Here is a 27,692-nt window from a genome sequence, read left to right on the forward strand (position 1 = left end):
CAAAAGTCAGATGCTGGACTAACTCAGTCACCCAGGCGCCTCTATATACATTTGCTTTTTCCCCTAGTCCTCCTCTCCCCCTAACCACTGGTAACCTTAATATGTTTTCTGTGTCTGTGAGGTTGCCCGTTCTAGATATTTATGTAAGTGGAATCATACATTTTGAAGCCTTTTGTGTCTTTTACTTAAGATGTTTTCAAGATTCATCCCTGTGTAGTATGCATCAGAACTTCATCCTGAATAATATTCCATTTTATGGATATATCATGTTTTGTTTATCCATACATCCAGAGATGGACATTTGGGTTGTTCCCACTTTAGGGCTGTTGTGAGTAGTGCCACTGTGAACATTCATATACAAGTGTTTGTGTGGACATATATTTTCATTTCTCCTAGGTACATACCTAGGAGTGAACTTGCTGGGTCATATGATAATTGTATTTTAATTTTTTTAGGTAATGTCAAACTGTTTTCCTTAACACCTACCCCATGTCACATTCCCACCAGCAATGCACAAAATTTCTAATGTCTCTACTTCCTGTTTTTTGGCTTTTGATTTTTTGGTGTTTTATTTTGTTTATGATAGCCATCTCAGTGTGAAGTGGTAAAAGTTTTTAATATTCATGAAGTCCAGTTTATCTTTTTTTTTTTTTTTCTTTCATTGCCTCTGGTTTTGGTAGCATATTTAGGAAACCATTGCCAAATCCAAGCTTATGCAGATTTCCCCCCGTATTTTCTTCTAAGAGTTTTATAATTTCAGCTCTTAAATGTAGGTCTCTGATCCATTTTGAGTTAATTTTTGTGTCTGATGTAAGGTAGAGTTCCAGCTTCAATGTTGTGCCCGTGGATATCCAGTTGTCCCAGTATATGCATTTACTTTTAACCCAGCAATTCCATTTCTAGGAATTTATTTAAAAGATACACTGGCAAATATGTGAAAAGAAATAGCACAAGGCTATTCACTGCCGTCCTTTTTCTTACATTAAAAGACTGGAAACAATCCAGATACCCATTAGGAGGGGACCAGTCATTAAACTGTACTACATTCGTATAATAAAGTGCTGTGGAGCTGAGCTGAGAATACAGAGATGTATTCCTAAGTGAAGACAGCAGAGTAAAAGGGAGTCTGCATAGTATGTTATGGTTTTTCTGGAGGTGGGTGGATATAAATATATTTTTTAAATTTAAGGAAGGATATACCACAGATTCTTTTTCTTTTTTAATTTTTTTTATTTTACATGCAAATTAGTTAGCATATAGTGCAACGATGATTTCAGGAGTAGATTCCTTAATGCCGCTTACCCATTTAGCCCATCACCCCTCCCACAACCCCTCCCGTAACCCTCTGTTTGTTCTCCATATTTAAGAGTCTCTTGTTTTGTCCCCCTCCCTGTTTTTATATTATTTTTGCTTCCCTTCCCTTGTATTCATCTGTTCTGTGTCTTAAAGTCCTCATATGAGTGAAGTCATATGATATTTGTCTTTCTCTGACTAATTTCGCTTAGCATAGTACCCTCTAGTTCCACCACGTAATTTCAAATAGCAAGATTTCATTCTTTCTGATTGCTGAGTAATACTCCATTGTGTATATATATACCACATCTTCTTTATCCATTCATCCATCGATGGACATTTGGGCTCTTTCCATACTTTGGCTGTTGTTGATAGTGCTGCTATAAACATGGGGGGGCATATGCCCCTTCCAAACAGCATCCCTGTATCCCTTGGATAAATGCCTAGTAGTGCAATTGCTGGGCCATAGGGTAGCTCTATTTTTAGTTTCTTGAGGAACTCCATACTGTTTTCCAGAGTGGCTGCCCCAGTTTGCATTCCCACCAGTAGTGCAAGAGAGATCCTCCTTCTCCGCATCCTCATCAACATCTGTTGTTGCCTGAGTTGTTAATGTTAGCCATTCTGACAGGTGTGAGGTGGTATCTCATTGTGGCTTTGGTCTGTATTTGAGCATTTTTCATGTGTCAGTTGGCCATTTGGATGTCTTCTTTGGAGAAGTGTCTATTCATGTCTCTTGCCCAGTTTTCACTGGATCATTTGTTTTTTGGGTGTTGGGTTTGATAAGTCCTTTATAGATTTTGGACTAACCCTTTATCTGACATGTCATTTGCAAATATCTTCTCCCATTCTATCGGTTGCCTTTTAGTTTTGCTGATTGTTTCCTTTGCTGTGCAGAAGCTTTTTATTTTGATGGGGTCCCCGTAGTTCATTTTTGCTTTTGTTTCCCTTGCCTCTGGAGACGTGTTGAGTAAGAAGTTGCTGTGGCCAAGATGAAAGAGGTTTTTGCCTCCTTTCTTCTCGAGGATTTTGATGGCTTCCTGTCTTACATTGAGGTCTTTCATCCATTTTGAGTTTAGTTTTGTGTATGGTGTAAGAAAGTGGTCCAGGTTCATTCTTCTGCATGTCACTGTCCAATTTTCCCAGCACCACTTGCTGAAGAGACTGTTTTTATTTCTTTCCTGCTTTGTCAAAGATTAGTTGGCCATACTTTGTGGGTCCATTTCTGGGTTCTCTATTCTGTTCCATTGATCTGAGTGTTCTTGTGCCAGTACCTTACTGTCTTGATGATTACAGCTTTGTAGTATAGCTTGAAGTCTGGGATTGTGATGCCTCTGGTTTTGGTTTTCTTTTTCAAGATTGCTTTGGCTATTCGGGGTCTTTTCTGGTTCCATACAAATTTTAGGATTATTTGTTCTAGCTCTGTGAAGAATACTGGTGTTACTTTGATAGGGATTGCATTGAATATGTAGATTGCTTTGGGTAGTATCGACATTTTAACAATATTTGTTTTTCCTACCCAGGAGTATGGACTGTTCTTATATTTTTTTGTGCCTTCTTCAATTTCTTTTGTAAGCTTTCTATAGTTTTCAGCATATAGATTTGTCACCTCTTTGGTTAGATTTATTCCTAGGTATTTTATGGTTTTTGGTGCTCCACAAAGCATCTTCACGGAAAGTGCCCCATGCATACCTACAGAAAGGGTTGGTGAAATAACTTTCATGGCAGTGTTGGTTCTGGGTGTGGACCTGTGAGTTCTGGGCTCTAGTTCTAGCTCTGGGAATCTGGCTGGCTGAACCTTTCCGCCTACAATGTTACATACTGGTCACCTGATGGTGTGGGTTTTAGTCCTCATCTTCCTTCACCCTGACTTTGGGCAAGTCATTTATCCTTACCCAAACTCAAGCCTTCACCCCAGCGCGTTAGAGGCTTGGAATAGAGGATAATCAATCGGCTGTTAAAAGCCTAGGAAAGTGAGTTCACAGACTCCTACCTCCTTAGGAATTTCAGTTTGCTGTGTCATGACCTCCCTCTTCTGGTAATTTAACATGTAACTATTTAGCAAGTTTTACTGACAGCCTTCCATGTGCCAAGCGCTAGAGATAAACAGGTAAAAAAGCAAATCCCCTCTCCTTGAGATACAGTCTAATTGAGGGCACAGACCAGAAATGATGGATTCTAACCCTAGCTGACATATGACCAAGTGAAGGATTATAAAAGGACTGATTAACTTTGCCTGAGAAGATTAGGAAGAAACACCAAGGAGGAGGAGCTGGGCTCTGAAGAATGAGTAAGAGTTCACCAAACAGACTGGGGGAAACAGGCAGGGGAAGCCATGCAGAGGCTGAGAGGGAGCAAATGCATGGCAGGTCCATGGAATGGCAGGCAGCCCAAGGTGGCAACAGGGCCAACAAGTAGAAGAGAGTGGACAGAGAGGGTAGAAGATGAGGCTAAAGCCAGAATCTGAAGAATCTCCTAAAATGAATATTTGAGATTTACTCCTTCAGGGTGGCCCACAAACTTAATTTTTGCTTCCCTGGCATAAATTCATTTCCTTCAAATTTCTATTACTGTCTGAAACTTAGTTCCTACATAGATCAGGAACAGGTTCTCAATTATTAAGATCATTACACTATTTGAAAACTTTCTAGGTTTCTGGCCAAATGTTAGTAACTGCTGAAGCTGGATGGCGGGTATAGGCAAGGTCATCATGCTGTTTTTTCCACTTTTCCTTTCTCTCTTTTCGAAACACTAATTATGAAAAAAAAATTCTGAGACATACAAAAGTAAAGAGAATAGTAGAATAAATTCCCATGTTCTCACCCATCAGCTTTAATAATTAACTCATGGCCAGTCTCGCTTCATCTGTTCTGCTCACTCTTCCAGTCCCCAGGTTATTTTGAAAAAGATCCCTCACATCCTATCACAGCATCTCTAAGTGGTTCATTATGTATTTCTATAATGATTCTTTTTGAAAAATCTAACGGCTTAAAAAAAAAAACAACAAAGTGGGGCACCTGGGTGGCTCAGTCAGTTAAGCATCCGACTTTGGCTCAGGTCATGATCTCACAGTCTGTGAGTTCAAGCCCCAAGTTGGGCTCTGTGCTGACAGCTCAGAGCCTGGAGCCTGCTTCAGATTCTGTGTCTCCCTCTCTCTCTGCTCCTCCCCTGCTCATGCTCTGTCTCTGTCTCTGTCTCAAAAATAAATAAAAACATTAAAAAAATTTTTTTAAAAAAGTATTTTAAAAAAAGGGACGCCTGGCTGGCTCAGTAGGTGGAGCATGCAAGTTTTCGTCTTGGGGTCATGAGTTCAAGCCCCATGTTGGGCATAAAGCTTACTTAAAAAAAAAAAATTATAATATTAAAAGAACCCAAAACATAATTGTAATACCATTATCACTTTTAAAAATTAATATTAATTCCTTAGCCTCATCCAAAATCTATGCATCATCTCAATTTTTTTCTTTTTTGGAGACTGACTCAAAATCCATCTAGGGCCCATACACTGCAACTGACTGAGATACCTGAAGTTGATTTTAACATATGTTTCCCTGCCATGATTTTTTTCCTGGTGGTTCATTTGTTGAAGCAATGGATCTTCTGTCCTACACAACTTACCCCTGGTCTGATCTCAGATGATTACATCCTTATTGTGCTGTTAACATGGTGCTCAACAAAGGAGGTCACAGGCCCAGTGCGGTCCTTCATCTGCTTGTGGACAGTCCAAGAAGGGCTTGCACCAACCTTTAAGCAACCGACTCACTCAGCACATTGCTTAGTTCAGCTCACCTTGTTTCCACAGTCAGATTTTCATAGAGCAGGAAGCCGTAGGTAAATAACTAAATACCATGTCATCTATATCCATTCTGGTGCAAAGGACTTACCTTGTGACACTTGAGTACTCTGAGCAACACTGGCTTAATAAATATACTCTTTGACACTGTTTCCTATGAATTGGTGGAGTTAGAGGCTTGATTGGATTCAGGCTCAAGTTTGGGGGCAGCCTATCTCATGGGTGGTCCTGTGTGTTTCCTTACAAGACAAAAAATGTCTTCTTGTCTCCTTGTATGTCATCAGCACTGTTGGTGATCATGCTTTAATAGAGGATGCAAAATGGTGATATTCGAATCCTATTATTCCTTCTTTGTTTAGTGGTGAGAATGTTCTATAAAGAGAAACCCCTCACTACTTGGTTACCCTGAGAGCCAGATCATGTTTACCAATTTCCAAAATGATGAATCCTCCACAGGTAAACAGTGAATTTCTTCTGGCATGTATTAGTATGTACCAGTATAAATTAAAAGATTCAAGCATTTTGGGGGATACTATTACCAATGACTGGATTTAAAATTTTTTTTTTTTCCAACGTTTTTTATTTATTTTTGGGACAGAGAGAGACAGAGCATGAACGGGGGAGGGGCAGAGAGAGAGAGGGAGACACAGAATCGGAAACAGGCTCCAGGCTCCGAGCCATCAGCCCAGCGCCTGACGCGGGGCTCGAACTCACGGACCGTGAGATCGTGACCTGGCTGAAGTCGGACGCTTAACCGACTGCGCCACCCAGGCGCCCCACCAATGACTGGATTTTAAAACAAATTGTAGTATTATTCTTATTGATGCTCGAATGTTTCCATGTTTGGCCAGCAGAGTCTCTTTTGAAATAAGCGTAGCAGTTTTTGATAAGCTTCCTTGCTTCCTGGTGTAAGTTGTTTCATGTAAAAAATCCTGGCTCTCAATCATATCAACATAATTAATCATTTAGTTTTTTACACAATATGCTACCACCTATGAAATAACTGCTAAGGGGTGCCTGTGTGGCTCAGTTGATTAAGTGTCCGACTTGGGCTCAGGTCATGATCTCACAGTTCATGAGTTTAAGCCCCGTGTTGGGCTCTGTGCTGATAGCTCAGAGCCTGGAGCCTGCTTCAGATTCTGTGTCTCCCTTCTCTCTGCCCCACCTCTGCCCCTGCTCACACTCTGTCTCTCTCTCTCTCTCTGAAAAATAAACATTTAAAAAATTTAAAAAAAACTGCTGAAAGCAATGTGAAGGTTATTTTGCCACTCTTCCTTTCTTTAAAGTATAGGGCAGGTTGATTGCACTGACGGCACCAACTTTAAGCTGTATTACAAAAAAAAAATTAAAAATTAAATAAAAAAATAAAAATAAAAAAAAATAAAATAAAAGATGCTTTGTGGAGCACTGGACAATAGCGATAAAGTGCGCAGCTTTAGGGCCTTAATGTTCTCATCCAAAAGTAGAGGGCATGTACATTGAGAGGTGGCATAGAGGAGGCAGATTATCAAGCCTCTAATCCTAAGCACATGCCACTGCTGCTGAGCTGCAAGGTTGAGTTGAGCAGGATTTCAGGGTCACATCTGAGCACAGCAAGAGCACCGTGATCTGTCAGCATCCCCTTCCAGGGGTTGGGTTCACAGAGGGATGGCTAATGAGGCACGTGTTTGCCATTGCTGGTTGGGCAGGATTAGTGAACCTGTTAGATGTGCGATTTGGGGCTTCTTAAAATTGTCTTTGTCTTTGTTGCATTTTCAGTGTTTTTTTTTTCCTTAAGGAAAAAAATTTGAACTAACAGAACGTCTTTGTTGTTACAGATATGAAGACAGACATGCCTATAATCACGTCAGAAAAGTAAGTCATGATGGCCTTGGCCAGAACTACAACTTAAATCAGATCTGTTTGTAGATAACCTTTTCCACTGTGGTAGTCCATGGCTTTTTTTTTTTTTCTTTTTGGTAGTGTATGTGTCCTTGAAAATTATGTCTGAACTTATTGTGGATCAAATTGAATTTGAAATGTATTGTTTACTTTTTTAAATAATCCTAAACCAAATATTTTGCCCTTCTAATTCCTTCCAAATTATGAACAATTACCCTGTAATGTATATGTCTTTAAGCGCTAAGATGCATACACTTATACACTTAGATCTAAAATTGGCCTCCTGCCCTGTCTTCTTTCCTTGCTCTACACTTGCAGGGTGACAGAAACGCTTTCACAGAGACTCTTCCTCATCCACTCACACAGCCACAATTCCTTCCTCTAGCTTTTCTTTACACTCTTCCCATTTCCTCCAAACTTTTCTCCCTGACCCCCCCAACACATGCACTGCCTAGCTATCACTGTACATCCCACGATCCAGCCTACATACCACTCTCCTAGAGGTTCTTTCCTCACCACCACCCCACCCTTGGTTGAGGTCATTCCTCTGGCTCCCATGCAGTCTGCCTTGGCGTCCCTCCCTGTGCCGTCCATCACATACCTGGATTGAGACTATCGGTTCCTGGAGAGCAGAGACCATGCCGGATTCCTCCCTTCAGCCCCAACACTTAGTGGTCCCTTGGTAGGATTTTGTTGACTCAATATTCATGCATTTAAATCTTCATTGAGGGGCATCTGGGTAGCTCAGTCAGTTAGGCATCCAACTCTTGATTTCAGCTCAGGTCATAATCTCATGATTCATGAGTGTGTGCCCTGTGCTGGGCTCTGTGCTGACAGCTCAGAGCTTAGAGTCTGCTTGGGATCATTTGTCTCCCCCCAACCCCCACCCCTGCCCTGCTCACACACATGAGTACTTTCTTTCTCTCTCTCAAAAACAAACAAACTTGATAGATAGATAGATAGATAGATAGATAGATAGATAGATAGATAAAGGCACCTGGGTAGCTCAGTTGGCTGAGTGTCCAACTTCAGCTCAGGTGATGATCTCACAGTTCATGAGTTCGAGCCCCACATCAGGCTGTCTGTTGTCATCACAGAGCCCACTTCAGATCTTCTGTCCCCCTTTCCCTCTCTACCTCTCTCCTGTTTATACTCTGTCTCTCAAAAATAAACATTAAAAAAAATTTAGGGGTGCCTGTGTGGCTCAGTCGTTTAAGCATCTGACTCTTGATTTCAGCTTGGGTCATGATCTCATGGTTCGTGAGTTCAAGCCCCACATCGGGCCCCATGCTGACTCTGGCTTAAGCTTGCACTCTGTCTCAAAATAAATAAATTTTAAAATGTATATATAAGAATTGTACTAATAAATAAATACTTAAAAAACATATAAATAAATAAATCCTCAGCATCCTTGAAGGGCAACTCAAAGTGCACCTCTTCTGTAAGCCTCCTAAAAATATCCATGCCCACGATGATGTTTCATCTTGCTTCTAGCACATACTGGCAGAATCTGACAGCTCCTTTTTGGTTTCGTGCTCGGTAACCCCATGGCCAGAGGAGTGGCCAGGAGGCAGTGATACCGGGGAGATCTCAGTGGCTGCTCTGGCTATAACTGCAGGCAGGGGCTGGATGTCAGGTTCTAGTCCATGGGAGGGGCCTGCTAAGGACCCAGCAGAGCCCCCATCCCAGGAGTAGAGCCCCCATCCCAGTAGTAGCTGGCAGAAAAGCCGTAGTCAACATAAAACTCAGAAACAGAGCAGAAGCCTGACCCTCAGAACTGCATCCGGATCATGCTGGCAGTGAACATGGCATGGCATCAAGCCATTTTGAGTATGTGAGGTTCTGGGTGGGGGGAGATTGCCACCTGCCTGGGGTTCTCCCTTCATAAGCTCTGTAGTAATAACGTTCCAAGGATTTTATTGATCCTTGTAGTAGTTTCCTAGAGCTGCCATAACAAAGTACCACAAGCTCGGTGGCTTAAAAGAGCAGAAATGTATTCTCATACTTCTGGAGACCAGAAGTCCAAAATCAAGGTGTCACCTGGGGTGTGCTCTCTCGGAAGACTCTAGAGGATGATCCTTCCATCTTCCGTGTCTGGCCTTAGCTTCTGGTGGTAGCCAGCAATCTTTGGCCTTCTTTAACTTGAAGATGCATCCCTCCAGGTTCTTCCTTTATTTTCGCGTGGAGGTCCCCTTGTGTCTGTCTCTGTGTCTGTGTCCAAATTTCCTTCTTCCTTCAAGGATACCACTCAGTACCACTTCATCATAACTTGGTTACATCTGCGAAGGCCCTGTTTCCAGAGAAGGTCACATTCACAGGTGCCAGGGGCTAGGATTTAACCATATCTGACAACTCTGTCAGAAAATTATGCCCCCTTATCAATACTTGATTCATTATTTGGCCGTAATAATTACAGTCACAATCTAAATATTAAAAAAATACTAAATATTAAAAAAATGGCTTATTTTTATATTTTAGGTTAATTTTCCAGTTTAAATACTTGTTATAATTGTTTCTTTACTATTCCCTCTGAAACTCTGATCCATTTCTCTCTCTCTTTTTTTTTTTTTTTTTTAACATTTATTTATTTTTGAGACAGAGAGAGACAGAGCATGAACAGGGGAGGAGCAGAGAGAGAGGGAGACACAGAATCTGAAACAGGCTCCAGGCTCTGAGCTGTCAGCATAGAGCCCGACGCAGGGCTCGAACTCACGGACCGTGAGATCATGACCTGAGCCAAAGTCAGACGCTTAACCAACCAAGCCACCCAGGCGCCCCTCTGATCCATTTCTCAAGTGCATTCACTCTGATTGGCCTTTACCTTCCGTGAAATCCTTTCTGGAGATGGGGATCAGGGCCTTCAGATAATGCCCAAGGGGACTGAAGTATGTTGGTTGTGTCCTTGAAGGACTAGCCCTGAGAGGGGTGCTGGTCTCCCCTCCTCTTTTGTGGTCCTTTATTCAGCCAGCATTTACTGCAGGTGCCTGTGTGTCAGGCATTGGCTAGGTGCTGCAGATAGAAGAGGAGGAAAAGATTCCATCCCTGTTCTCAAGGGATTCAGTCTAGTGGGAGAGGAAGAGAGGTAAGCAATTGCACTCTTCTGTGATAAATATGGTGATGTATTATCATCACCATTGTCATGGTCAGTGGGTACTGGTTGCTCCAGTAGTGCTGGTTCCCAGTCTGTATGCTTTACCTGACATCTCAGTTCATCTTCTCAAGAAGCCTTTGAGGTAGATGTACTTATTTCCGTCTCATACATGGGGAACCTAGAAACAGCTTGTCTGTGATTATGTCAGCTCAGACCAGGCAGTTGAGCTCCAGAGCCTCTGAGGAATTTGACACATAGAACAGTACCGTAGTTGTACATGCTGGTGTTTCTTGGGTATACTCCACATACGAGGTACTCTACTATCTCTGAAGTCCTCACATCACCCCTGGAGGTAGGTCCTGTTGTTATCTGACAGGTGAGGAAGTGGAACCCGAGGAGGTTACGTAACTTGCTCAAGGGTAGTACTTAGACCTAAGCACACTGACTCAAAACCATTTTGCTGTGATCTTCCAGTAATAAATAGGCATTAATCAATAGGCGGTGGAGAAGGGTGTTCCATGCTAAAGAAAGAGGTGTGTTCAAAGAAATAGAAACAGAAAAAGCAGAGGTGTATTCACATGGTACACAATTTTCTGTAGTCTGGTGTCCCTAAACTGAGTCTGCTTTTCCCTAGCCTCATTGTTGCTTCTAATCATAGCTACCACCTTTTCCTCCTGCCGGTCTGTGCCTCATGTTTCCTCACTTTTACTTTTCACTTTTTTCTTCCTGCGGCCTCTCTAGCAGTGTTTGGGGGTAATCGCAGCAGGATTTGGCTTTTTAAGGTATTGCCAGCCAATGAGCCGACACCTGCTCTGTGACTCATAGGCCATATGTCTTAGTCATTTGTGTATCTGGCTGTTTTCATCACCAGTCTTACTCAGAGGCTTTCTTCCACATGCTTTTGCAGCCACTGTCTCACTTGAGCTTTCATAAATGAACATCTGAGGTCATTATGAGGCAGGAATGCAGGTGTGATTCTGGCCTCTTGCAGAAGAGCAAAGAGACAGAGAGGCTAAGTGGCTTAGCTCGGAATCACACAAAAGAACCAACTGCAGAACCCAGATCTAGTGCAGGGCTTGTTCCCACATGGCTGTCCCTGCTCTCAAAGAGCAGTTAATTAAGGTGTACATTTCCATTCATTAAAAATGTTATTTGTGGGGTGCGTGAGTGGCTCAGTCGGTTAAGCACCCAACTTCAGCTCAGGTCATGATCTCATGGTTCATGGGTTCAAGCCCCACATCAGGCTCTGTGCTGACAGGTCAGAGCCTGGAGCCTGCTTCGGGTTCTGTGTCTCCCTCTCTCTCTGTCCCTCCATCACTCGTGCTCTGTCTCTCTCAAAAAATAAACATTAAATGAAATTTTTTTAATATTATTTGTATTTCTTAATGTAATGTGAGTCAAAATGATTTTATTTTTTTCATATTTATTTTTGAGAGAGACAGAGCATGAACAGGGGAGGGGCAGGGAGAGAGGGAGACACAGAACCCGAAGCAGGCTCCAGTCTCTGACCTGTCAGCACAGAGCCCGACACAGGGCTTGAACTCACGAACTACGAGATCATGACCTGAGCTAAAGTCAGACATTTAACCGACTGAGCTACCCAGGCACCCCAAAATGATTTTTTTTTTAAATAAATGAGCCTCCATGAGGTAAGTGCAGTTAGTCCTGGTTTAAAGATGAGGAACTGGGCCTTACTACGGTTGTGTAGCTGGTACAAGAACATAATGGAATGAGAGTTTGAACCCATATTTGCCTTGACCACTGTACTGCAGAGAGCAGAGCAGTGGCCTGTGTGTGCTCTCTCTCTCAGTTAGAGATCTTTTGTTCAGAGGGGCAATTGCTGAACCTTTCTTTCAGTGATTCTTCCACATATTTTGAGTCAAGAAATTTGATGAAAGTTGTGGATCCCTTCCCAGAAAAGTACACATTGACACAAAAATTTGTGTTCAGATAAAGGAGATTCATAGACCACGAAGCTGATAAAGCCATTGCTGTAGGTGGTATGAAAAGCAAAGATTCTTTTTAGGTCTCTTGAATGAAAGTTCTTTTAACTGCTTGTAACCGTGGCCATGCTCTCCATGCAGGTGAGAAGACACCCTGCTGTTGTATGAGCAGCTACATTTTTTTAATTCTGATCATTAAAAGTAATACATAACACCCTTTATGTGGTTACCCCATTTTCTGGGTGGGGGAACAAGCATAGAGAAGTTAAGTAATTGACTTTGTCAAACAGTTACAAGTGACGAAGTCAGGCTGAATGTGAAATGTGCAATACAGAGCTCATGCATGTAATCGCGATGTCACCCTGCTTCTCAGGTGTGAAAATAGCTTTGCTAGGTTTTAACCTTTAAATCTAAGATACAATTCCCAATATGTAGGAAGGCATGTTCATCCCCATGTGTAGGATAAACAGGGTGTGGACAGCTGGGAGATTCTTCTGATGGGTCAGGGTTAAGCAGCCACAAATCTCTTAAATATAACAGCCCGCTTCCTTGTTCAATTGCGTGTGAGATGTAGCAGTTTATGACATATTCAGCTATCCTTACACAAAGCAAAATACTCAAGGTGAAGAGTAAAATTACCTGTCTTTCAACAAACCATGCCTTCTTAAGAGCTATCAGGCTAACAGCTGTAGAGGCAGAAAGTTGCCTTTAGCCCTTCTGATGATGAGATTTTCCAGTATGTCGGTCTGAGCCCACACGGAAGTGTTCCAGTGGCGTTGTCATGTGGTGACATCTCACTGGGACAGAACCCTGTTGTCTTACCTATGACTTTATGTAACTTGGGAAATGTTTGGGGGTTGCCTTTACATTTGAGGAACTAAGCAGGTATTTCCTCACCAAAATATGCTTCAGAAATTATTCTGAGAAAAAGGGCCCTTCCTGCTAGGATGCTTGGCTATATGTATAGCACCATAATCATTTCTTTTCCTATGTAGTGGAAACCTTAGTAGGTACTATGAAAACTATTTATTAAATTCTCATTTTGGAGCTCTCGGGTGGCTCAGTCGGTTAAGCATCTGACTCCTAATTTGGGCTCAGGTCATGATCACGTAGTTCGTGAGTTTGAGCCCCATGTCAGGCTCTGTACTGACAGTGCGAAGCCTGCTTGGGATTCTTTCTCTACTTCTGTCTCTGTGCACTCTCTCTCTCAAAATAAATAAATAAACTTAAAATCCTCATTTTTCACTCCGATACTGAACAAAAGCTCTTTACGTTGTGAGTGGGATATTTTTCAGAAAATATTATGATATCCAAAATTGAGAATAATGTAAAAGAAATCCTGACAGATGACTCCCTATTCTCTTTATATTTACCTAAATCATTTGGCCTACCAGTTTTAAATTACATAAATTTTCATACTTCATTAAACTAGGGTCAATTTTTTTTTCAAATTGAGAAAAATAGGGGCGCCTGGGTGGTTCAGTCTTTTGAGCATCCAACTCTTGATTTTGGCTCACATGATGATCCCAGGGTCGTGGGATCGAGCCCCATGTTGAGCTCCATGCTGAGCAAGGAGCCTGCTTGAGATCTCTCCCTCCCTCCCTCCCTCTCTCTCTCTCTCTCTCTCTCTCTCTCTCTCTCTCCCCCCCCTCCCCTCTCCCCCCCTCCCCCTCTCCTTCTCCCTCTCTCCCTTCTCCTTCTCCCCCTGTGCCCCTCTCCCCCACTCACACACTCGCTCACTCTCTTTCTCAAATAAAAAAAATTATTCGAAAACCAAAAAGTTAAATGAAGCTCTAATAATAAAAACAAAAATAACACATGCTTATTAGAAATAATTAGAATAAGAAAGCACAAAAAAATTATAAAGAAAACATTTACCTATGGCCTGCCACTGAGAAAAACTGCTATAAACATTTCAGCATACTGCCTACCCATCTTTTTTGCATGCTGTGTTGTCTTTTGAATATTGAAATTCAAGTGTTACTTCATATGTGGAACTTGAGACACTTAAGAGAGTACCATGAAGGAAAGGAAGGGGAAAAAATTGTTTCAAAGAGAGAGGGAAGGAGGCAAACCATAAGAGACTCTTAAATACAGAGGAAAAACTGAGGGTTGATGAGTGGGGTGGGTGCAGGGGAGAGGGGAAAATGGGAGATGGGCATTGAGGAGGGCATTTGTTGGGATGAGCACTGGGTGTTGTATTTAAACAATGAATCATGAGAATCTACCCCCAAAACCAAGTGCACATTGTATATACTGTATGTTAGCCAACTTGACAATAAATTAAAAAAAAAAAAAAATTCAAGTGTTACTGACATTATTTCCCTTTTGCAGGTATCAGCGTAGTATAGAATGGGCCACAAAGCTCATGCAAAGACAGGGGCAGGATGAGAGTACAGTGCACAGAATCCTCAAGGATTACACAAAACCACTCGAGCATCCTGGTATAAAAAGGAATGAAGAATTTCAATGGCATGATGAGCTGAATTCTGAAACCATTCCCAAAATGGAAGGTATTGCAGATAGAGAGGAACTTTCTGTGATGAATGGGGGCTCGGAAAAGTCACTAGACCTGGAGGGTCCTAACGAGCAATCAGACCACCTACAAGAGAGCTCAGGGCCTGACCCACTGACTCCAGATGGCTTGGATGAACACTTGGTAGAGGTTGCCACACTGCAGCACTGCCCCCCACCCCACGTTCATTGCAGCAAAGATGTTCTCCCCCGGCGTGACACTCAGCCTGGGGACAGGAGTCCCCAAGTGGATCTCATCTGTGCCAGAGAGAGAGGGCCCAGTGATGAGTATGTGCTGGTAGAGGAAGATGTGTATCATGTGAGCGAGAAGGAATGTGCCCCACGTGAGGAAGTGAGTATAACTGGCCTTTGACAACATGGGTTCAAACTGTATGGATCCACTTATACATGGATTTTTTTTTTATATACAGTACAATAAATGTATTTTGTATATGATTTTCTTAATAACATTTTATTTTCTCTAGCTTACTTTATTGTACGAATACAGCATATAATACTTAAATATGCCTTAATGAGCTGTGTATGTTATTGGTAAGGTTTCCATTCAACAGTAGGTTATTAGTAGTTAGGTTTTGGGGGAGTCAAAAGTGATAACAGCTTTTCTATTACAGGACGTCAGCACCCTCAGCCCTGCATTGTTCAAGAAGAAAATCATTCACTTCCTCCAGAACCATCTATTTCTGGTCCATAGCAGATATGGGATGACCAGGGTGTCCCTTACTCGGAACTGGTAGCAGGCCCATATTAAGTACTCAGGGCATGTGAGAGGTGGTGAGACAGTCAGAATCCGCAGGCACTGCATCCCAGCCCTGGTGGCTCAGTAGTTACGAGGGCTGTTTCTACTAAAACTTCAAGTCTGTGAATAACTTAATTTTTTTTTTAATGTATAAATTAAAGCAGCTGCAATAATATTCTTTCCCTTGGGTGGGATAAAAAGAAGTGTTGTGGTAAGTACATGTAGTCTTGAGTCTGGCTGTAGCAGAGGGTCTCGGGTATGGAAGTCAGCCAGCATAGGAGAAGCACTGGGAAGCAGACCCAGAGCCACTTCAATGATGGATGCACAGTCAGAGACAGGTGCCCTGAAATGGTCTATAATAGCTAAAAATGAGAAAATCTAATGGCTAAGTAGTACGTGAAACACCATTTGAAGAAGTGCTATCTACGCTTCAGAATGAGATGGTGAAGTCTAATTAAGAACCTAGGCACACACTTGTGAGGTACAGGTCGGTGAAAAGAAGGACATAAAACAGACCAACAAAAGGATCACAATTGCGGGAAAAATTCTTGGGGAAAAAAGAAATAAATGAAAATGTTAGTCGTAGAAAACCTAAAACTTATTTTTCTACATAATAATAATAAAAATCTATATTTTTAACAGTATTAAGCCAATAAATGTGAATTGGGAAATTTATAAGAAGCATGTTTGTTTTAAAATGCAATCTGCTCTGTGTAACATGTAGTCCTTTCATTTGTTCTCTATGTATTTTCTTTCTTCTGTCTTCAGTTGGCACCAAAAAAGAGATTAATATGCAGAAGAAATCCATATCGGATCTTGGAGTATTTGCAACTTAGCCTAGAAGAGGTATGTTTCCTGCATGTTATTTTTTCAGCTCTTGGTCTCAGGGCCTGGGCAACCTGTAAATGCAGCCCACCTATAAATGCAATTCTGTCTGTAATTCAGCAAGTGAGTATTCAATAACTGAATGTTATAAATCGGTCTTGAAATGACCATAGGCAGCTTCCAAAGTAGGCCTGCCTAAGTTTCACTCCTTAGCCTTCCTTTCATCAAGTCTAAGATTTTGGGGGTGGGGGACTTCCCTATATCATGAGATACTGTTTATGTACCATACCATTCACCCATTTAAAGTGTACAGTTCAGGGGTGCCTGGGTAGCTCAGTTGGCTAAGCCCCTGACTCTTGATCTTGATTCAGGTCATGGTCTTGCAGTTTGTGGGATCAAGCCCCCACATCGGGCTCTGCGCTGACATCACTAACAAGCCTGCTTGGGATTCTCTCTCCCTTCCTCCATATTCTAGATAGATAGATAGATAGATAGATAGATAGATAGAGTGTACAGTTCAGTGGTTTTCAGTGTATTTGTGGAGTTTCGCCAGCTTTTAATAAGCTATGATGCATGCTTTAAGTCATGTAATGACTGCTAATTACATAAATGGATTCTAGATATCTCCTTCTGTAGGATTACTAATACATGTTCTCTTAATGGAATAGCTGCATTCCCAAAAGTTGGCTTAAAAGTGACTCACTAAAACTTGCATCTGGGGCACCTGGGTGGCTCAGTCGGTCAAGCGTCCAACTTCAGCTCAGGTCATGATCTAGCAGTCTGTGAGTTCAAGCCCTGTGTCAGGCTCTGTGATGACAGCTCAGAGTCTGGAGCCTGCTTCGGATTCTGGGTCTCCCTCACTCTCTCTCTCTGCCCTCCCCTGCTCACACTCTATTTTGCTCTCTCTCAAAAATAAACATTAAAAAAAAATTTTTTAAGTGCATCATAAATTTTTCCTCTGATTTAAAGTTCCTCTATGCTGTGTTCACCTGTTTTTCAGTCCCTCTTTGTTTGCTTATGTTTATACTGTTCACAGATGTGTCCTTTCTGCCCTGGAAGATAGCACCCGTTCCTCGCACCCATGTGCCTCTTCCCCAAGAGCGCTCCTGCCTGTCTTGGGTAGCCTCAGCAGTGTCTAGCACCATTCTCAGGAAATGTGTGTTGAATGCATCCACATTGGTAACTTCATAGACATGTCCACAGAGAAATGATTGTGTCTCCATATTCTCTTGATTTCCTTATCTGTACTTCCTTCCACACAGTGAAGCCAAAGGTACAGCCTTATGGACCAGGAAAGGATTTTTGGAATTATTTACTTCATCTCATTTTATATGAGATAGCTTAGTCTGTTGTCAAAGACAATAGCCACTAGGCACATGTGACTATTCTATTAAACTAATTAAAATGGAGCAAAATGCAGAATTCTGTTTCTCAGTTGCGCCAGCTACATTTCACACACTCAGCAGCTGCTTGTGGATGTAGCAACTGTATTGGATAGCACAGGTGTAGAACATCATCATCACAGAAAGTTCTGGACAGCACTGTGGATACCCATTCTCTAAGGGCTTGAGCTCTCTGGTCCTTGATTTCTTCTCTGTAAAATGAGGGTTATATAGCATCTCACTCATAAGATGTTCTGGGAATTAACTACTGCTTGTGATGGGTTCAGCACAGTGCCTGATATATAGTAAAATGCTCAGTAAGTGTTACCGCATGCTATTCTTGTCATTATCATCATTATTAAGTTATTAAATTACTTGTAAATTATAATTAAATTACTTATAAAAGCTAGTTGGAATCTTTTCTTTTGCAGTCAATTTTGCAAAAATTTTCACTGGGTACTTCCTGTGTGCCAGGCACTGAGCTTAGTAGTAACAATACAGAAATAAACAGACTATGACTCTGGTTCTAAAGGTAGCCCAGAAATAATTACATTCAGTGCAGTCTGTGGATGGTGCCAGTGTTGCTTCTCTAGTATCCTTTACCCAGGATGGTTAATAATTATGATTACTAATTATAGCTGGGAAGACTTTACAAGGTCGGTAGTATCCGTGGAGGTTAAAGGATAAATGGGGGATTGCCATTTGGACACTGGACAGCATGGGCTCTTTCTTGCAGCTCAGTCCTGGATGGCAATACAGGATGGCTAGACTGTGGAGGGCACATCTATAAGTATCTACCAGGAGTCTGTCTCTCTACCGGGTGGCACCAGGGCACTGCAGACAGCTGTGTCAGGGAAGGGTGAGGACCATAACAAGCATCAATAGGAGGGTGGGCCAGATAGTTGAGGCCAGAAGGAGCCAGGCAGTGTCTCTGCCCTGGGAGGCAGCAGCAGTAGGCAGAGAGCGTTAGGTGTCAGCTCACTGTCCCAGTAGGTGACCACTTGTATTCCGTTCGGTGCTTTTTACAAGAAAAGGGGCTGCTGTCCACTGCTGTCTCCCAAACACTCCCTGAAGAAAAGCAAGTGTGTTGGGAGGTAGGTGAGGTTGCTCTGTGTTCTTGGAAGCTGCTTGGTTCCAGAGGACATTCCAGAGAGGTGTTACAGTTTTCAGGGAGCATGCAGTGAGACCTAGCTCTGCTTCTCAGTTCTGTTTTGGCAGATTTCCTATGAATGAATCACCCATGTTTGGTGCACCACTCTGCAGTTTAATGTGTTTCCATAAATGTCCTCAGGAACACGGGCGGCCCTTCTGTGGTGATTCAGAGGAGTTCTTTTTAGGGATTGAGAATGGTAATACCACAGCTGACTTAAAGATCTGCCTCTTAGAGATCTGTTACTGAGAACTGTTTTTCTGTTATAATGCTTTGGGCTCTAACTAGATTTAGTGATGTGACATTAAATCCTCATTAAACTCTTCCCTCCATTTTGCTCTGATAGTAAAAACTTACTAATGAGATCTCAAGGGACATACTCGCTCCCTCCCCTGACTTCCCCAGTCTGCTGATGATTTAATTCCAAGTAAAGCCAACTCAACTGAATTAAGATCCACTCCATCTGTAATAAGTACCTAAGAGCAGTTTGTGTACATTCATAAAAGCCGTTTATTTAGGCCAGTAAATATTAATGAGGCATTGGTTTCATCAGTTCTTAGAGAAACACTTGTTGACTGATAATGGAAAGTTTCTAAGGAACTTAAATTCTAACACATACCAGGAAGAAGTCTCTTGCTTAGCAAACAGAGGATTGAAATTTTCCAGGCTGTAATATCTAAATCGTTCCTTAAAAAGGAGGGAAAACGAAAATGAATTGAGCAGGTAGGTGCTTTGTGTAGCCTTTAAAATTTTTATAAGATTTAATCTCATTAAATCTTTTTTTTGAGTCCAATAATCATTGTATTTTTTTTTAATATGAAATTTATTCTCAAATTGATTTCCATACAACACCCAGTGCTCATCCCAACAGGTGCCCTCCTCAATACCCATCATCCACCCTCCCCTCCCTCCCACCCCCCATCAGCCCTCAGTTTGTTCCCAGTTTTTAAGAGTCTCTTATGTTTTGGCTCCCTCCCTCTCTAACCTCTTTTTTTTTTCCTTCCCCTCCCCCATGGGCTTCTGTTAAGTTTCTCAGGATCCACATAAGAGTGAAAACATACAGTATCTGTATTTCTCTGTATGACTTACTTCACTTAGCATAACACTCTCCAGTTCCATCCACGTTCCTACAAAAGGCCATATTTCATTCTTCCTCATTGCCAAGTAGTATTCCATTGTGTATATAAACCACAATTTCTTTATCCATTCATCAGTTGATGGACATTTAGGCTCTTTCCATAATTTGGCTATTGTTGAAAGTGCTGCTGTAAACATTGGGGTACAAGTGCCCCTTTGCATCAGCACTCCTGTATCCCTTGGGTCAATTCCTAGCAGTGCTATTGCTGGGTCATAGGGTAGATCTATTTTTAATTTTTTGAGGAACCTCCACACTGTTTTCCAGAGCAGCTGCAACAGTTTGCATTCCCACCAACAGTGCAAGAGGGTTCCCGTTTCTCCACATCCTCACCAGCATCTATAGTCTCCTGATTTGTTCATTTTAGCCACTCTGACTGGCATGAGGTGGTATCTGAGTGTGGTTTTGATTTGTATTTCCCTGATGAGGAGCGACGTTGAGCATCTTTTCATGTGTCAGTTGGCCATCTGGATGTCTTCTTTGGAAAAGTGTCTGCTCGTGTCTTTTGCCCATTTCTTCCCTGGATCATTTGTTTTTTGGGTGTTGAGTTGGATAAGTCCTTTATAGATTTTGGATACTAACCCTTTATCTGACATGTCATTTGCAAGTATCTTCTCCCATTCCATCAGTTGCCTTTTAGTTTTGTTGCTTGTTTCCTTTGCTATGCAGAAGCTTTTTATCTTGATAAGGTCCTGATAGTTCACTTTTGGTTTTGTTTCCCTTGCCTTGGGAGACATGTCAAGTAAGAAGTTGCTGTGGCCGAGGTCAAAGAGGTTGCTGCATGTGTTCCCTGGGATTTAGATGGTTTCCTTTGTTATATTTAGGTCTTTCATCCATTTTGAGTTTTTTTATTTTATTTTATTTTTAATGTTTATTCATTTAAAAAAATTTTTTTAATGTTTATTTACTTTTGAGAGAGAGAGAAACAGCGTGCGAGTGGAGGAGGGTCAGAGAGGAGGAGATGCAGAATCTGAAGCAGGCTCCAGGCTCTGAGCTGTCAGCACAGAGCCCAACGTGGGACTTGAACCCACGAACCGCAAGACCATGACCTGAGCCAAAGTCGGACACTTAACTGACTGAGCCACCCAGGCACTCCAATATTTACTCATTTTTTGAGAGAGAAACAGAGTGTGAGCAGGGGAGGGAAGAGACAGAGGGAGACACAGAATCCGAAGCAGGCTCCAGGCTCTGAGCTGTCAGCAGAGAGCCCAACATGGGGCACAGACTCACCAAACCATCAGCTCATGACCTGAGCTGAAGTTGGACACTTAACCAGCCAAGCCACTCAGGCGCCCCTATTTTGAGTTTATTTTTGTGTATGGTGTAAGAAAGTGGTCCAGGTTCATACTTCTGCATGTTGCTGTCCAGTTTTCCCAGCACCATTTGCTGAAGAGACTGTCTTTATTCCATTGGATACTCTTTTCCTGCTTTGTCGAAGAGTAGTTGGCCATACATTTGTGAGTCCATTTCTGAGTTCTCTATTTTGTTGCATTGATCTATGTGTCTGTTTTTGTGCCAGTACCACACTGTCTTGATAATTACAGCCTTGTAATATAGCTTGAAGTCTGGAATTGTGATGCTTCCAGCTTTGATTTTCTTTTTCAACATTACTTTGGCTATTCCAGGTCTTTTCTGGTTCCATACAAATTTTAGAATTGTTTGTTCTAGCTCTGTAAAGAATGCTGGTATTATTTTGATAGGGATTGCATTGAATGCATAGATTTCTTTGGGTAGTATCAACATTTTAACAATATTTGTTCTTCCAGTCCATGATCATGGAATGTTTTTCCATGTCTTTGTGTCTTCAGTTTCTTTCATAAGATTCCTGTAGTTTTCAGCATGCAGATCTTTTACCTCTTTGGTTAGGTTTATTCCCAGGTATTTTTTGGTTTTCAGTGCCATTGTAAATGGGATCAGTTTCTTGATTTCTGTTTCTACTGCTTCATTATTGGCGTCTATAAATGCAACTGATTTCTGTACATTGATTTTATATGCTGCAACTTTGCTGAATATATGTATCAGTTTTAGCAGTTTTTTGGTGGAGTCTTTCGGTTTTCCAAAAGAGCATCATGTCATCTGTGAAGTGTGAAAGTTTAACGTCTTCCTTGCTGATTTGCTTGCTTTTTGTTTTTGTTGTCTGATTGCTGAGGCTAGGACTTCAAACACTATGTTGAACAACAATGAAGAAAGTGAACATCCCTGGCATGTTCCTGACCTTAGGGGGAAAGCTCTCAGTTTCCCCATTTGAAGACGATATTAGCTGTGGGTCTTTCATAGGTGGCCTTTATGATTTTGAGGTATGTTCCTTCTATCCCTCCTTTCTTGAGTTTTTTTTTTTTTATCAAGAAAGGATGCTGTATTTTGTCAAATGCTTTCTCTGCATCTATTGAGAGGATCATGTGGTTCTTATCTTTTTTTTTTTTTAACTAATGTGATGTATCACATTGATTGAATTGTGGATATTGAATCAACCATACAGCCCATCAATCCCAATTGATCATGGTGAATAATTCTTTTAATGCATTGTTGGCTTCACTTTGCTAGTATCTTGTTGAGAAGTTTTGCATCCATATTCATCAGAGAAATTGGTCTGTAGTTCTTTTCAGTGGGGTCTTTGTCTGATTTTGGAATCAAGGTAATTCTGGCCTCATAGAATAAGTTTGGAAGTTTTCCTTCCGTTTTTGTTTTTTGGAATAGCTTCAAAAAAATAGGTATTAACTCTTCTTTAATTGTGTGGTAGAATTTCCCTGGAAAGCCATCTGGCCCTGGACTCTTGTTTGTTGGAAGATTTTTGATTACTGATTCAATTTCCTTACTGGTTATGGGTCTCTTCAAATTTTCTATTTCTTCCTGTGTCAGTTTGGGTAGTTTATATCTTTCTAGGAATTTGTCTGTTTCTTCCAGATTGCCCAATTTGTTGGGATATAATTGCTTATAATATTCTCCTATTATTGTTTGTATTTCTGCAGTGTTGGTTGTGATCTCTTCTCTTTCATTCATTATTTATTTATTTATTTGGGTCCTTTTCTTTTTGATAAATCTGGCTAGATGCTTATCAATTTTGTTAATTCTTTTGAAGAACCAGATCCTGGTTTCATTGCTCTGTTCTGTTTTTTTTTTTTTAATTTCAATATCACTGATTTCTGCTCTAATCTTTATGATTTCCCTTTTTCTGCTTGTTTTGGGCTTTATTTGCTGTCTTTTTCCAGCTCCTTTAGGAGTAAGGTTAGGTTGTGTATCTAAGACATTTCTTCCTTCTTTAGGAAGGCCTGGATTACTATAAATTTCCCTCTTATGACTGCCTTTGCTGCATCCCAGAGGTTTTGGACTGTCACGTTTTCATTTTAATTGGCTTCCATGTACTTTTTAATTTCTTTAATTTCTTAGTTAACCCATTCATTCTTTAGTAGGATGTTCTTTAGTCTCCAAGTATTCGTGGTCTTTCCAAATTTTTTCTTGTGGTTGATTTCAACTTTTATAGCGTTGTGGTCTAAAAATATGCATGATAGGATATTGATCTTTTTTACTTGTTGAGGGCTGATTTGTGACCCAGTATGTGATCCACTCTGGAGAATGTACCATGTGTACTTGAGAAGAATGTGTATTCTGCTGCTTCAGGGTGAAATGTTCTGAATATGTCTGTTACATCCATTTGGTCCAGTGTGCCATTCAAAGCCATTGTCTCCTTTTGATTTTCTGCTTAGATGATCTGTCCATTGTTGTACATAGGGTGTTAAAGTCCCCTACTATTATGGTATTATTTATCAATGAGTTCTTTATGTTTGTGATTAATTGATTTATATATTTGGGTGCTTTCAAGTTGGGGGCATAAATATTTGGAATTGTTAGGTCTTCTTGGTGGATAGACCCCTTCATTATGATACAATGTCCTTCTTCATCTCTTGTTACAGCCTTTGTTTTAAAATCTAGTTGGTCTGATATAAATATGGCTATTCTGGCTTTCTTTTGCCATCCAGTAGCATGATACATGGTTCTCCATCCCCTTATTCTCAATCTGCAGGTGTCTTTAGGTCTAAAATGAGTCTGTGGTAGCCAGCATATAGATGAGTCTTGTGTTTTTTGATCCATTCTGATACCCTATGTGTTTTGATTGGAGCATTTAGTCCATTTACATTTCAAGTGATTATTGTGTTGCCTGTAGAATTGGTGTTTCTGGTGATGTTCTCTGGTCCTTTCTAGTCTTTGTTGCTTTTGGTCTTTTTGTTTTGTTTTTTCTCCGCTCAAAGAGTCCCCCTTAAAATTTCTTGCAGGGCTGGTTTAGTGGTCACGAACTCCTTTAGTTTTTGTTTGGGAATTTATCTTTCCTTCTATTTAAAAAATTTTTTTTAAACATTTTATTTATTTTTGAGACAGAGAGAGAGAAAGCTTGAACAGGGGAGGGTCAGAGAAAGAGGGAGACACAGAATCTGAAACAGGCTCCAGGCTCTGAGCTGTCAGCACAGAGCCCGATGCGGGGCTCGAACCTATGGACTGCGAGATCATGACCTGAGCTGAAGTCAGACACTTAACTGACTGAGCCACCCAGGTGCCCCTTTCCTTCTATTTTATTTATTTATTTATTTATTTATTTATTTATTTATTTATGTATTTATTTATTTTAATATATGAAATTTACTGTCAAATTGGTTTCCATACAACACCCAGTGCTCATCCCAAAAGGTGCCCTCCTCAGTACCCATCACCCACCCTGCCCTCCCTCCCACCCTGCCCTCCCTCCCACCCCCCATCAACCCTCAGTTTGTTCTCAGTTTTTAACAGTCTCTTATGCTTTGGCTGTCTCCCACTCTAGCCTCTTTTTTTTTTTTTTTTTTTTTTCCCTTCCCCTCCCCCATGGGTTTCTGTTATGTTTCTCAGGATCCACATAAGAGTGAAACCATATGGTATCTGTCTTTCTCTGTATGGCTTATTTCACTTAGCATCACACTCTCCAGTTCCATCCATGTTGCTACAAAAGGCCATATTTCATTTTTTCTCATTGCCACGTAGTATTCCATTGTGTATATAAACCACAATTTCTTTATCCATTCATCAGTTGATGGACATTTAGGCTCTTTCCATAATTTGGCTATTGTTGAGAGTGCCGCTATAAACATTGGGGTACAGGTGCCCCTATGCATCAGTACTCCTGTATCCCTTGGGTCAATTCCTAGCAGTGCTATTGCTGGGTCATAGGGTAGGTCTATTTTTAATTTTCTGAGGAACCTCCACACTGCTTTCCAGAGCGGCTGCACCAATTTGCATTCCCACCAACAGTGCAAGAGGGTTCCTGTTTCTCCACATCCTCTCCAGCATCTATAGTCTCCTGATTTCTTCATTTTGGCCACTCTGACTGGCGTGAGGTGATATCTGAGTGTGGTTTTGATTTGTATTTCCCTGATAAGGAGCGACGTTGAACATCTTTTCATGTGCCTGTTGGCCATCCGGACGTCTTCTTTAGAGAAGTGTCTATTCATGTTTTCTGCCCATTTCTTCACTGGGTTATTTGTTTTTCGGGTGTGGAGTTTAATGAGCTCTTTATAGATTTTGGATACTAGCCCTTTGTCCGTTGTGTCATTTGCAAATATCTTTTCCCATTCCGTTGGTTGCCTTTTAGTTTTGTTGGTTGTTTCCTTTGCTGTGCAGAAGCTTTTTATCTTCATAAGGTCCCAGTAATTCACTTTTGCTTTTAATTCCCTTGCCTTTGGGGATGTGCCGAGTAAGAGATTGCTACGGCTGAGGTCAGAGAGGTCTTTTCCTGCTTTCTCCTCTAAGGTTTTGATGGTTTCCTGTCTCACATTCAGGTCCTTTATCCATTTTGAGTTTATTTTTGTGAATGGTGTGAGAAAGTGGTCTAGTTTCAACCTTCTGCATGTTGCTGTCCAGTTCTCCCAGCACCATTTGTTAAAGAGACTGTCTTTTTTCCATTGGATGTTCTTTCCTGCTTTGTCAAAGATGAGTTGGCCATACGTTTGTGGGTCTAGTTCTGGGGTTTCTATTCTATTCCATTGGTCTATGTGTCTGTTTTTATGCCAATACCATGCTGACTTGATGATGACAGCTTTGTAGTAGAGGCTAAAGTCTGGGATTGTGATGCCTCCTGCTTTGGTCTTCTTCTTCAAAATTACTTTGGCTATTCGGGGCCTTTTGTGGTTCCATATGAATTTTAGGATTGCTTGTTCTAGTTTCGAGAAGAATGCTGGTGCAATTTTGATTGGGATTGCATTGAATGTGTAGATAGCTTTGGGTAGTATTGACATTTTGACAATATTTATTCTTCCAATCCATGAGCAGGGAATGTCTTTCCATTTCTTTATATCTTCTTCAATTACCTGCATAAGCTTTCTATAGTTTTCAGCATACAGATCTTTTACATCTTTGGTTAGATTTATTCCTAGGTATTTGATGCTTCTTGGTGCAATTGTGAATGGGATCAGTTTCTTCATTTGTCTTTCTGTTGCTTCATTGTTAGTGTATAAGAATGCAACTGATTTCTGCACATTGATTTTGTATCCTGCAACTTTGCTGAATTCATGTATCAGTTCTAGCAGACTTTTGGTGGAGTCTATCGGATTTTCCATGTATAATATCATGTCATCTGCAAAAAGCGAAAGCTTGACTTCATCTTTGCCAATTTTGATGCCTTTGATTTCCTTTTGTTGTCTGATTGCTGATGCTAGAACTTCCAGCACTATGTTAAACAAGAGCGGTGACAGTGGGCATCCCTGTCGTGTTCCTGATCTCAGGGAAAAAGCTCTCAGTTTTTCCCCGTTGAGGATGATGTTAGCTGTGGGCTTTTCATAAATGGCCTTTATGATCTTTAAGTATGTTCCTTCTATCCCGACTTTCTCAAGGGTTTTTATTAAGAAAGGGTGCTGGATTTTGTCAAAGGCCTTTTCTGCATCGATTGACAGGATCATATGGTTCTTCTCTTTTTTTTTGTTAATATGATGTATCACGTTGATCGATTTGCGAATGTTGAACCAGCCCTGCATCCCAGGAATGAATCCCACTTGATCATGGTGAATAATTCTTTTTATATGCTGTTGAATTCGATTTGCTAGTATCTTATTAAGAATTTTTGCATCCATATTCATCAGGGATATTGGCCTGTAGTTCTCTTTTTTTACTGGGTCTCTGTCTGGTTTAGGAATCAAAGTAATACTGGCTTCATAGAATGAGTCTGGAAGTTTTCCTTCCCTTTCTATTTCTTGGAATAGCTTGAGAAGGATAGGTATTATCTCTGCTTTAAACGTCTGGTAGAACTCCCCTGGGAAGCCATCTGGTCCTGGACTCTTATTTGTTGGGAGATTTTTGATAACCGATTCAGTTTCTTCGCTGGTTATGGGTCTGTTCAAGCTTTCTATTTCCTCCTGATTGAGTTTTGGAAGAGCGTGGGTGTTTAGAAATTTGTCCATTTCTTCCAGGTTGTCCAATTTGCTGGCATATAATTTTTCATAGTATTCCCTGATAATTGTTTGTATCTCTGAGGGATTGGTTGTAATCATTCCATTTTCATTCATGATTTTATCTATTTGGGTCATCTCCCTTTTCTTTTTGAGAAGCCTGGCTAGAGGTTTGTCAATTTTGTTTATTTTTTCAAAAAACCAACTCTTGGTTTCGTTGATCTGCTCTACAGTTTTTTTAGATTCTATATTGTTTATTTCTGCTCTGATCTTTATTATTTCTCTTCTTCTGCTGGGTTTAGGCTGCCTTTGCTGTTCTGCTTCTATTTCCTTTAGGTGTGCTGTTAGATTTTGTATTTGGGATTTTTCTTTTTTCTTGAGATAGGCCTGGATTGCAATGTATTTTCCTCTCAGGACTGCCTTCGCTGCATCCCAAAGCGTTTGGATTGTTGTATTTTCATTTTCGTTTGTTTCCATGTATATTTTAATTTCTTCTCTAATTGCCTGGTTGACCCACTCATTCCTTAG

The 27,692-nt window shown here is 41.0% G+C and overlaps 1 protein-coding gene across 5 annotated transcripts in view; it reads left to right on the top strand.

Annotated features, from left to right (window-relative positions):
- Nucleotides 1–27,692, top strand: part of TSEN2 (tRNA splicing endonuclease subunit 2) — a 55,069-nt gene that overhangs the window by 7,677 nt on the left and 19,700 nt on the right. For 4 of the 5 annotated variants that reach the window (XM_053897868.1, XM_053897869.1, XM_053897867.1 and 1 more), the window contains 3 exons: nt 6,901–6,937; nt 14,333–14,864; nt 16,038–16,115. In XM_053897868.1, the coding sequence (XP_053753843.1) occupies nt 6,901–6,937; nt 14,333–14,864; nt 16,038–16,115 (647 nt within the window). Of the gene's footprint in view, nt 1–2,267; nt 2,346–6,900; nt 6,938–14,332; nt 14,865–16,037; nt 16,116–27,692 lie in introns of those variants that run through there. The other variant, XM_053897871.1, reaches the window with a different exon arrangement.

This window comes from Panthera pardus, unplaced genomic scaffold (assembly GCF_024362965.1).
Source record: "Panthera pardus isolate Hobbes unplaced genomic scaffold, ASM2436296v1 HiC_scaffold_8, whole genome shotgun sequence".
Taxonomy (NCBI): Eukaryota; Metazoa; Chordata; class Mammalia; order Carnivora; family Felidae; genus Panthera; species Panthera pardus.